The 12,533-nt window shown below is 54.0% G+C and overlaps 1 protein-coding gene across 1 annotated transcript; it reads right to left on the bottom strand.

Moving 5' to 3' along the window:
• Positions 1–204: 204 nt before the first annotated feature.
• On the bottom strand, positions 205–12,528 carry RETSAT (retinol saturase). Its single transcript, XM_006203789.4, has 11 exons — positions 12,198–12,528; positions 9,447–9,629; positions 8,752–8,993; positions 8,051–8,252; positions 7,433–7,630; positions 5,683–5,802; positions 2,735–2,873; positions 2,397–2,506; positions 2,153–2,319; positions 1,889–2,048; positions 205–1,610 (listed from the first exon to the last, which is right to left on the bottom strand). Exons 1-11 carry the CDS (start codon positions 12,367–12,369, stop codon positions 1,471–1,473), a joined length of 1,833 nt encoding a protein of 610 aa, XP_006203851.2. The 5' UTR covers positions 12,370–12,528; the 3' UTR covers positions 205–1,470.
• Positions 12,529–12,533: the final 5 nt, after the last annotated feature.

Below are 12,533 nucleotides of genomic sequence, written 5' to 3'. Positions count from 1 at the left end.
GTTTACCCAATTAGTAGAACACCACTGTTTTGCAATGTTTTATATTTCCAGCTTGTAACTTAATGATAATTACTTAATTTTATTTCTTTAAAGCTTCTTCTGTCTGATGATAAGTATTTTTCAGTGTATGTTTTACCGAGCTTCTGTGAGGGCCATTGCAATGAAGTTTTGTATCTGCACAGAAACCAAAATAAATTTCAAATATTAAAGCTATCAAACCATTAAATTTATTTTTTTTCCTTTCTTTTAAAAAAGTAGAGTTGATAGGGTTAGTACAATATTGTATTCATTTCAGGTGTAAAACAGTGATTCAACATTTATATACAATACAAGTTAATCACAGTAAGTCAAGTAACCATCTGTCCCCACGCAAAGGTATTACAATATTGCTGATTATCTTCATCCCCCTCTTAATATCAAATTTATTAATATGGCATAAAAATGAACTGAAATAAGGTCTAACACAAGTAAAAGGTCATTTTTTTTTAACCTTTGGCCTTCATTCTCCTTCCCACCCGCTCCACACGTAGGTACCAATAAACTGAAATGCCACTCCCAGACTTGGCACACTTTCTATAGCCTTTCGGGTTCTGATCCTGACTGATTTCCAAACCCAGAAACCAGGCAGCCGGTATTCTAGGTCTGGGAGGTAGCTGGGCTGTTTGTCATAATGTGTCTGACTACAAACACCCCTACCTTGCTGTGTATTTTTGGAAGATAAGCTTTAAGGCTCAGGCCCTGAGCTCTGGGAGGGTATCTCGGTGCCGGCACGTGAGACCCTCATGTCACCTGGATCAGAAAGAAGACGAGCCTTGGGCCTGGCTACATACGAACTAGATGTGCCCTCCTACCGCATACCTTGCCTTCTAACGCGTCCTGTCTGACCCCCGGCTCCCACATCCACACGGAGCCTATCACACGGGTTTCCCCACCCTCTGAAAGAGCCACTGGAACCAGAAAAATGGGATCTGGAGCCTCTGACCCTGTGGAACTAAACCACAACCTTGCTCATCAGGCATCCTCTCCTCCACAGTGCAGACCTGCAGCACAGCACAGAGTGAACGGGAGGAGAAGCCTCGGGCCCACAGGACCCACCGGCCCACCAGGCTTCAGCTCACCCACACTCGAAGGTTCTAGCCATGTGGCCAAAAGAACACTCCGTCCAAGGGCTCAGAGTCTGGAAGTGTGGGTGTGGAATGCAGACCACTGTCAACGAGCCATTAAAGCTGCCCAAATTAGTAGCCCACACTGGGCCTTTTTCGGGATGGTGTGTTACAAAAGGTGTGGACGAGCACCGCCTGCCCTGGCTGGAAGAAGCTGTATGCTAGCCCTGTGTGTTGGACATCTACTCAAAAAACAGCAACAAATTAGAGTGATTGACGTGATCAAGGAAGTAATGCAGAAAGACGTAGGTAAGTCAGGGCGGTGCCACAGCATCAGCCAAATTCCGCTGATTCATCCCCAACTGAACTAATTCTTTTTCTTCTGTGCCTGGATCCTTGAGCCAAGCTTCTGAAGGTCTAAGTACACGTTCCGCTTCAGGATGGCGCTGCTGCAAAGCAGGGCCCCTTGCAGGGCTCCCATCAACCCACAGATGAAGATGTCCTGGCCTGGGAGACGTGAACAGAGGCCTGTGAGCACTGCTGCCCGCCCCCATCACGTCGGGGAGAGGGGAGGACAAGGGAGGACAAAGATTCTTGGTTCATCCCCCTGAGCTGGGGCCACTGAGAGCTGGCTTCAGACCAGGACCAGGGCCCACGGCTGCCGAGGCAGCACAGCCCAGGGTGTGGGTGGCTGCAGGGGACAGACAGCAGGATCTGAGGACAGGGACGGGGGATGTGGGGTGTCAGGGAGGTCCAGGGTCTCAGGTTTTGGCCAAATGGGGTACCTGTCAGGTAGAGGTTGGGGATGGGGCTCTGGGCCCTCATGGAGGCCATCACATGAGGATGCAGGCGGCTCAGATCATGTTCAGTCCCGTAGCAGGCACCCTGAGGAGTCGCCAGGTAGAACTGAGCCGTCAGCGGGGATCCTCCCGTCACACTGTCCACCTGAGGAGACAGGAGATGGGGAGCGGGACCCTGTGAGATCCTCGCCTCTTCCCTTCCTGCCCTTCCTGGAGCTCAGTCACCCGGCCCTCATTCCCCTGCCCTACCTTGCCCTCCAGCTGTGGGAATAGCTTCAGGGCGACTGACAGACAGGCTTCCACGAAGGAGCTTTTGAGGGCCTCGTAGTCGCTGCTCCGCTTTCCCTGGGGCTCGCCCTGCCACTCCTCGAACCACTTGTAGGAGGTGGGCACCAGCATGACCAGGGTGGACCGGTCTGGGGACGCAGAGCCGGGTCACTACAGCCACCCCTTCCCCAGCCAGCTCCCCTCCCCCTGGGACCTGCAGCCCCACCTGGGTACCGGTCCTCCCAGGTCGGGTCCTTGGCCGAAGGGGAAGCAATGAAGAGGATGGGCATGTGGGCTGCAGCCTCGTCCCTGGGCTTAGAGAGGTAGCGCTCCATCCTGGGGGAGGAGGGGGCTGTTGGTCTCCGGCCTTGGTCCTCCTGGCAGCCACCAGCACCCCCCCAAGGGCAGTTCATCCCCAGGGACCCCTCCAAAGGGATGAAGCTGAGGGGCAGCCTGGGTGGGAGAAAGCTCTATAGGGAGTGGATTCTGCCCACCTCCTCCCATCCCATCGCCTGCTGTCTCTCCCGGGGCTCAGCCTCCCCGACGTGCACACAGACGCCTTACGCCTTGTCCATGTCTGTGTCAAAATAAACGTAGTAGTTGGTGGACTGCAAACCCAGTTCCTTCTTGGTGCCTCGGAGGCAGACGAAGACCAAGAAAACGCTCAAGCCGGGCCGCACCATCCCCAGCTGCCGCTTCACGCCTGCAGAGAGTCCGGAAGGCTGTGTGAGCCGTCGCCACGGATGGCCACTGACGGCCACCAACGGCCACCGCCACCCTGGAGAGGCCTGCAGGCGCCTGCTCCCTTCATCTGCAGCCTCAGCCCTTCGGACAACGCATTGCAACATCGACTGGGCGGGGGCCTGCTCTTCTGTCTCCCGCCTGCGAAGGCCACAGCCCCAGACTTCTGCTCTGCACTCCTTCCGAGGCAGGTGGCACTCAGCCTCCCGGAGCCGGCTCACCGCCCCTGCAGGACCGTCTCAAGCTCACTGCCTCCAATCATCCCTTAATGTCTTTCAGTGATGAGCCATGACTGGGCTCCAAACTGCCACGAACACTGATGTGAACAGTAGTTTGTTACAAGCCTTGGCTTCAGTATTAAGTTTAATACAAGCTTATCTAATGAATAAATGTGCCTAATTCCTACTGTGCTGGACAGTCAGCACAAGGCCTCCAAGCCATGAGCCATGCCGGTGAAGAGACGTGAACAGCATCACAGACACCTGGCACCTGGCATTTCAGGGCTCAGCTGGGGAGGAGGGAGGAACAGCACTGGAGTGGAAGGTGACAGCCATTGGATGTCCCCTGGACGGAAGCTGCTGGGCGGCCCCACCTCTCGGCCGATGATCCCAGACCAGTTTTCTGGAAGTTGCTCCCCCAAACTAGCCCGGCAGCAAAATATAACCTTTGGCCTCAAATCAGACACACAGTGATTACACCAAGCCCTAATTCTCCACACCAGCCTTAGCTTCCCTTACTGATTGTCAAACCAGCCCTGGAATTTAAGAAAAGCACTCTTGTCACAAAGGCCCCTCTGCCTGACCACCCCACCTCCACCTGCCACCCGACCCAGAACCGCCTGTCCCCATGGCGCCCAGATACCCAGTTCCCATCTCTGAAAGGGAGAGAGAACTGTGAGACTCTCTACCCACCAACAGCTGGAAACGAAGGAGTCCCAGCGCCTGGGGTCTCTGAGTTAAGCGTCATTGCCACCACTGCCTGAAATGTTCTCAAACTGGGATTCACCTGGGGCAGCATCTAACTTTGCACCCAAGAGGGACAAGTGGCCCTTCAGCCAGGTCGGGGCTGGCACCCCAGCCCGTCTTCCGGGCTGAGACAGGTGGAGGCTGTGGCCGGCAGTGAAGGGAGGGCAGGGCAGTGGCAACTCTGAAGCATGGCTGCCCGGAGGGGAGGCGGGCCTGGCGGGGAGTGGGTCATCGGGGCAGTGGCAGGATTCAGAGGTCCGGGGAGACAGGGAAGCAGGAAGTGCCAGCGGCCAGTGGGCGGCCTCTGCCTCACCCCACTCGGCTCACCCAGTCTGAGCGAGGGCTGGCCTCCGCTGGCAGCCACGCTGGCCGAGGCCCAGCCAAGTGGGGCAAAGGACTGAGGAGGCCGGTTCCTGGGAGGACACGTCCTGTGCCTCGGAGACAATCGCAGCTGCCACCCACCCTCTCCCCACGGGGAAACCCAAGACCTCACTCTCCCACTGAAGCCACCTGGCCCGGCTCCTAAGAGAGCAGCGTGGGCCCGCCCTCGGGGATGGAGCGTTCCTTCCACTGCTCTCAGGGCCCCCACTCCGGGGCCCACTGAAGTCCATGGTTTCCACCCCACCCACACCTTGAGCTGCTCCTTACTCTCCACCTCCCGCCCCAGCCAGAGGCCTCCACCCAGACCCCTCTCTCCTACCCCCCGGGTTACTGGTCCCCTCCTGGCCAGCGGCCCCCTTCCCTCAAGCATGTCGGGAGCTTCTGGCTACACTCCAAAATGGTGGCGTCCCAGCTAACCTTGGCTCAGCCACTCTGTTTCTTGTGGGCTGACCTGCTCTCCTGCCCCTTCTAGTGAGGCCTTCTCTCTGGAGGCCCCACTCTCCCCAGCCCAGAGAGGGCCAAGAGCTCAGGCTTTCGAGTCAGACACCCCAGCAGCCTGTCTTGGCTTGAGCACCTCCAGCTGGTTGGCCCTGGGAAGTTCCTCACTTACACACCTGTTTCCCCAGCCATGAACATTAGGGCGACGCTCTCTCCCTAGTGGCTGAGCATCCAGTGCAAGGACAAAGCTATAGCTCGCACACAGACAGGCCCCCCACCCCAACCAAAACACATAGGCTTTTATTTTTAGACACAGCCTATCAGGAGATGGCCAGACTGAGGCATATCTCCATCTGGGTCCCAAGTTTCGAGTGCTGGGCTCAAGGAACAGAAGAAAGCCAGCAGGGTACTCCTGCAGCCTGCGCACCGATCCGGAGCTGGTTCCCAAAGAGGCAGGAAAATATAACCTTGGGCCCCAGGAGAGGCCCGCAGCGATCACGCCAGGCCTTTCTCCTCCACGACAGCCTTAGTCAGCTGATAACGTCAGACCAGGCGTCCCCACTCAGTAAGTGAGGAATTAAGGAAGGAAGCAGGATTCATGAGGCAACCTAAGTGAAAACCCCAGAAATGTCCCTTTAGGACTCAACCCACCGTCATTAACTATCAGAGAGAGGATCTAAGATCTAGGGAAACTGGAAATGGGCAACTTGGACTAGAGACTCGAACAGAGGAGAGGGAACCGTGGTTGAGGATACAAGGGGAACGGGAGTAAATATGCCAAGAATGAAATGAGAGAAGGACCAAGGGGTCTTTGAGGAGGATGCAATACAAAGGAAGTTGACCCCAACCCCTGAACAGAGGCCTGCTGGGAATGGACATTAGGAACCAGTGTGTTCCTCCTTCTGTCTAAGGCGGGTCAAAGGGCAGCCCTGATTCAAGGAGGAGCCAGGCTGGGGAACTTGGAGAGCGACGCAGCCCGGCGTTTACCTGGCAGAGAGCGGGCCTTCTCGGGCAGCAAGTGCTTGTAGGTGTTGAACAGTCCCGCGTCGGAGATCACGACAGGGCAGTGGATGTCCACCAGCTCTTGACCTTTCTTCACGGTGACACCTGCAGGCACAAGAGCTTGGCTGGGGTTCTGTTTGTTCCAGGAGGATGAGAAAGGCCCCTATCCCCGCCAGATCTCTCCCCCGGGCAGGCGGGCAAAACTGCAAAGTGAGGGGAACATCCTCAAGCACCCCCAGGGCATCCCACAGTCGCCCCCACTTGCTTCCAACCCCCCCACCCCTGCATGGGCTCTCCTCTCTTCACACGAACCCCAACGAAGCTTGTGGGCTGGAGGCCTTTGCTGGAATCCCAGGCCCCTCCTCACCGCTGCCGGAGCTCTGGTTCCAACGCTCTCCTTAACAACCTCCAGTGACACCTCAACCTCTATCAAACCCCAAAGCCTTGTATCGGCCTTCCATGACATGGCCCCTCCCGGGCACCCAGCCTCATCTCTGGCCATTCTCACCCGACTATTAGGTAGAACTATATGAAACAGCTGGTAGTCGACCATGTTTTTGACCTATAAATACGGCAGTTTCTTATGATTCAACCTAACATTTTCAGCTTTTTCCTACCTCTGTGCCACCGCACATTCTATTCCCCCGGCCTGGAACAACCACCTACCTGCCCCTCTGGCTTCTCCTCCCTCTTTGTGGCCTCCCTCTGAGGCCTTCCCTGCCACCATCCTCTGTCACCTCCACCCTCAGCACGTGCCCCTACGGGGCATGTCAATTATCTTCCCCATGAGCTGGAAACTTCTTAAATGAGAGATTAGGATTTACGTATCTTTTATCTCCACCTTTTATCACTTAGCACATGAAAAACACAAATAAATATATTCGGAACTGAATTTACTGAACCGATAAACCCACCTAGCTTCATAAGCCCCTTCCGGCTGGAAAAACTTGCTCATGAAAAGGAGAGAGAGTCTCACACAGCTGCCAGCTGCCTCTCCTTCCCCTGGCAACTTCCCGGACTCCTCTACAAACACGTCCTCAGAGATCTCCCTTGAGTTTTTCAGGCACTGGGCCACCCACTCACCCCCTCGTCCCTAACAGATTCCTCTGGCAAATTCACAGTCACACCAGTCCTCTTTTCCTAGGGCCTCCTCCGTCCCCGTCCCTGATGCTTCTTAAGCACCACCCCCTCCCCTTTCTATTTAGTGGAGTCCATCCTTGCATAGCGCCCCCCCTCACAGAGTTCGCCCACAGGGGGATTCTGACTCCCTGCAGGTGACCCCAAATGCCTGAGCTGGGACAGTGAGTGTCATTTATAGATCGAGGGCAGGGCAGCCTGCCGGCCCGCACATGCCCCATGGAGTGCCCAGGTACGGACCCGCTCCACTGAACGTTTGCTGGGCTCCGTTACCTAGAATCTACAGACACAAAGATTGAAAAGACACAGCGCCTACACCCAAGAAGGCCCTGGGTTACTGGATAACGATTTTTATCCATTGAAAAAATGATGAAATACTGTTCTCTGGGAACCACGCAATCCTTTACCCTTCCTGTGTCCTTTTTAACCTCTGAACCAATCACTATTTCTCCGCCCCAGCTTAGGGGCAGATTCCAGCTTTTAAGCTCCCACGAGGAGGTCAGCTCTTCTGCACCTTCTGCCCTCACTGCTTTCTTTTCTCTGGGGTCTCCCCTCCACTCCAGCCCAAGGACCATGAAGCCCCATGCAGGCCTCTCACCACAGGCTCTCCCAGCTGAGTCCAGCAAGATGCTCTGCACAGGGGCCCTCGTCAGGACGGCGCCCCCAGCCCGCTGAATCACAGGGATGGTGTGGAAGGCGATTTCACTGGAGCCCCCTCGGGGGTAAAAGGCCCCTTCCAGGTAGTGGTCAACCAGCATAGCATGCATGGAAAAGGTCGCATAGCTGGGGGTCACACCTACAAAATGAAGGAAGGGGTGACGAGGCAGGAGCAGGCAGCAACACCATTCAGGAAGGGACACGGTTCCCATCAGAAAACACGTGGCCTGAGGCTCTCCACCCCAGGATCCAAGTGATCCCCAGAGAAGCCAGAGGGCCTGTTTCCATCAAAATGTGGGGAACCATGCTGGGGCCAGGGGGAATGTCCTCCCTGCCAACTGCCAGGCTGCTGGGGAGGGCAGTGGTGGTTGGGAACAAAGGTCATCCAGAGCATGGGTGAATGGCCTTTTCTCCAGAGCATCCAGCAGGGAGGTGAACAGACGTCTCCTCCCTAAGCTCCCTAAGCTCCCTGGGGTGAGTGCTGCTCCATTCCAGTCAGTCCAGCAGGTGCAGGAAGGAAGACTGAGGGAACGGCCCAGGGCCCCAGGCTGGTACCCACCGTATGTGGGGAAGATGTAGCTGAGCACCGCCTGGAGTTCCCGGGAGGCTGGGAGCTGCTGCAGGACCTCGGCCAGGCTCTGGGTGGACGCGCGAAGGAACGGAGAGAATCGGGTGAGCAGCCTGCACTTGCTGAGCACCTGAGCCACAGGCAGCGGGAGGATCTTCAACAACAGGGCATGAAGGACTCCGTTGGATACCACCTGGGGAGGAAACCGGCAGGGAGGAACCGCCTGGCCCCCAGCAGCGCTGTAACAGCATCTCCTCTCCGAGAGCCTGCACCGGCCGAGGGCCCTGAAACACTTACCTGGCTGAACTTGGATTTTTAAAACTCTGTACTGTGAATTTTTCCCATCCTCCCCTCATATGATTCCTTTTTGGCTTTTCAGTTTCCTGCCCAAATTCCTTTTGAAAAATCGCAATCTGGTCTCAGAGGAAGTGGAAAAGGGCGCCTATGTGACCACAGCCTGGTGAGGGAGGAGAACAGGGTGCCCCCAGAGGCCGGAGTGAGCACTGCAGCTGCTGAGCCCAGGCTGCAGAGACAGAGGGGCCAGCTGCGCACAGAGGCCAACCCGGATTGGGGGCTGAGTTCCAGACAGACATGCCTGCTCCTCCTTCCTGCTTCCCTCACCAGTCACTCCTCTAATGCGGAAGGCCAGCCTTGTCGGGACTAGGCGGGGGTCATCAGCGTGTCCAGCTTACCTTCACCAGCTTTATATACTTGTCGATGGCAGCTTCTTCCTGGGGAAACTTGTCCTTGAGGCCTTGAACGTACGCTTTCTTCCCACTGTACATGGGAAACTCCTTTCGGCCGCTGGGCCCTTCTAGTACCATGATGTCAAAGGGTGAGGGCAAGGCAGCCCAGTCCAGCTGCCCCTCAGTGATCTGGTCCAAGATAAAACGGCCAAAGCTGTGCTCATGCATGCGACCAATATAATGGATTCCTGTTGGGAGACAGAAAAACAAGGCATCATAGAGATAAGGCGACTGAGCCCTGAAAGGCTCCAACAAGGAAGCAACGTGAAAGACGTCGTCCTGGGGGAGGGTATAGCCTAGTGGTAGAGTGCATGCCAAGCATGCACAAGGTCCTGGGTTGAATCCCCACTCCACTAAAAAAATCAGTAAAAAGCTAATTATCTCTTTCCCCAAAATAAAAAAATAAAAACAACAACAACAACAACAAAAGAGTTTGTCCTGCAGGGCTGAGTCCACGCCTGGGGGGGGCTACCCACCCTTTCTGTAGAGGGTAGTTGCAGCAGAAACCACCAAATCCCTGCCCAGTTCAGCTCCCAGCAGATATGGCTGTCAGACAAGGAAAGTGGTGCCCAGGGAGAGATGGGGTCCCTCAAATCACAGAAATGCCCATTATCCCGGACCCTTTTCCACAGAAGCCTTACCCGTGTCAAATTCAAGGCCATTCTGTCTAAAGGTATGACAACAGCCTCCTGCCTTGGTGTGTTGTTCCAGCACCAGAACTCGCTTGCCAGCTTTGGCCAGGATCGCAGCGGCAGCCAGGCCCCCAAAGCCGCTGCCAATCACCACCACATCTAGCTTCTCTGGCACCAGTCTGGCTGAGAAAGCTGCAGCACAGGGGAAGAGATAGAGGGTGGGCTGCTCAGGAGGGACAGTGAAAGAGCAAAGATGTGGAAACCAAGGCAGAATCCTCTAGCTTGTACAATGCAGGAAAACTCTAGAGCAGCTTGGCTCGGACCTCCCAGCTAGAATATCACCAACACTTTGCTGGGAAATGCTCAAGGCCAGCCAGGCAGATTAAACAGAGTGATTTGGTTTGATCAGAACTGATTTAACCAAAAACTAACAAAATAAAAAAGAACTGATTTAACCAAAGCCACCTATGTACCTGGGGATTTTCCCTACTTTCAAAGAAAGTAAGACTCGGGAAATTATTATAAGAAAAACAAGCACCAAAAAAATCTGACAACAGTGGGGGGAGGGTATAGCTCAAGTGGTAGAGCGCATGCTTAGCATGCATGAGGTCCTAGGTTCAATCCCCAGTACCTCCTCTAAAAATAAATAAACCTAATTACCTCCCCCCACCAAAAAAAAAAAAAAAGAGGGAAAAATTCTGACAACATAAGCTGAGAAACCAAAGTCCAGACAGAGAGTGAGCTAGGGAAGAAACAATACAAGGAGGTGGGGGAAGAGGGAGTGCCGTGGGGCAGGCTGCTGGCTCAAGGAACTACCCCATTCACAAGCAGGTTATCTTGGGAAAATGTAAAGTCTGCAGGGAGAGGTTGGCCAGCCCGGTCACATGATGGTTCTTCAACATCCTGATGCAGAGGCGTGGGCAGCACAGAGCTGCTTGGAGGCTGCTGCTCTGAGACGTCACAGCACCACCCCCTCACACTGGGGAAGCCTGGAGGCAGGGTTGAAGGGGCAGTACCTAAACAAGACAAAACTGGACAGCACGTGGTGCTAGATGGGCACTCCCCACACAAGGTCTGTTCTTTAAAGATCACTCCTGAAGAACTGAGATTTGCAATCTTTCAAGCTGCTAGAGAACTTGGGAAACTTTTAACTTTTCAAATGTTTTTTTAAAAAAGACTTAGAGTGAAAAACTGCATAGCCGTTTAGCACGCTGTCACTAATTTCCTGCATGGCCATTAACAAGTCACTCCAAGGTGCAACGTACAGCTCAGTGGCAGAGTGCATGTCTAGCATGCACAAGGTCCTGGGTTCAATTCCTAGCACCTGTTTAAAAAAATTTTTTTAATAAATAAATCTAAAATTACTTCCCCTCCATAAAAATTTTTTAAAAGGAAAGGAAAGAAAAAAAGGAAAATTTTTAAAAAGGAAATTTAAAGAAGGGAAAAATAGTCACTCCATTATCTGGGTTGGTCTGAAAATCAGATAATTAGTTTAACTGTTTTTCTTAACTGTAATCACTTGAGGGACCAAATGCAATTTCCTATAAAGGTTTCTGTGTAGCTCTTCTATGTACCTGAACCCTTGTGGGAAGACAAATTAAAAAGTTAAAGTCTTAAAACCAGTAAGAGAAAGGTCTCTTTATCCTGTGAGCACGGGCCATACTAAGGGCCGGGGCCTGGACCAGGCTATGCCCAGACCTTTGCTCACCAAAGTCCTTGCCCAAGATGGTGGGGCCATAATTCCCTGGGTCCCAGTGGGCAGCAGCTCACCCTGCCGGAATGGGAATGCTAGAGTGAAAAATACATTTCATATTACATCCCAGAATATATGTTAGTATATAACATAAATACCTGAAACAGAAGTTTCACAATACTTACCAGAACTATGTATGATGCACTCTGATGTTTTCAACTCTACTTCACTTAAAATGCTAGTCCCAACCCACTCAGTCGATTTCATGACCCACTAAAAGATCACAACCTGGTGTGAAATACAGTTAAATTAGTTATCTCATTTTTAGACCAACCCAGATAGATAATGGAGTGATTTGTTAATGGTTATGCAGGAAATTTGTGACAGTGTGCTTAATGGTTATGCAGGAAATTAGTGACAAGTCCAATTAAAACTGATCTCAGCAGTTCCGACTAACAGTCCATTCACTCAGAACAGTACCATCTCCAACTGTGAAGCAAGACTTGTCACACAGAATACTAGCGAGGGACCCAGGAGATCAAACAGGGTAAACTTTTTTTTTTAAGCGGCATAACTCTTTCTTTAAACTTTAGAAGGAAGCCCCAAACACTTTTTAAAGATGACGGAGGACGTCCTTTGGTCAAAGAGCAGACTCTGTTGGGCGTCTCCCAAAGTTTTCAAGCCAAGGTCCAACCAGTCAAGTCGCTCGATGGACCAAATGCAATTTCCTATAAAGGTTTCTGTGCAGCAATCCCACGGGGGTCTCTGAACCCATGTGGGAAAATAAGTGAAAAAGTTAAGGTCTTAAAACCAAGTGGGGGAAAGGTCTCCAAGTAGGGGAAAAGCCAGTGCCCGCGCCGGGGGAGCCATGATTCCCTGAGCCTGTGCGGGTGAAGGCTCTCGCCGGTGGAGGACTCTAAAGCGGGCGTCTCCACCTGCAAGGAAGCCTTTTACTTCTGGGGACCCTGAGGCCTGGGTCGGGCAGCAGCTCGCCCTGCGGGGATGGGAACGCCAGTCCGCGAGGATGCCCGGGCGCAGCCTCGGACCCCGGGGTCTCTCCCGCTGACCTTGCTTGAGAACCTTCTTCCTGGCCTCCTTGTCGGTCACCAGGGGCGCGGGTGGTCGCCTGACATCCTCGAGGAAGGGATTCGGGGAGCCGCCTGCAAACAGCCCCTTGTAAACTTTGCGGAGGACCGCCAGCAGCAGCACGGCCAGCAGCAGCAGCAGCGACAGCCACATCGCGCCGGCGCCGGACGCGGGCAGCTTGTCGCTTCGGACTGCTCCCGCGGCGCCCCCGAGGCAGCCTGGCCTCCCAGCCGGGGGGCGGAGGCAGCTTGGACCGCTGACCAACCAGCACTCTTTGGGCGGGACGCCAAGCCTCCGACGCAGATTGACCCTCCCGG

This window comes from Vicugna pacos, chromosome 28 (genome assembly GCF_048564905.1).
Source record: "Vicugna pacos chromosome 28, VicPac4, whole genome shotgun sequence".
NCBI classification, from domain to species: Eukaryota; Metazoa; Chordata; class Mammalia; order Artiodactyla; family Camelidae; genus Vicugna; species Vicugna pacos.
The sequence above is the reverse complement of the archived record's forward strand: the minus strand, read 5'-3'. Positions and strand labels throughout refer to the sequence as shown.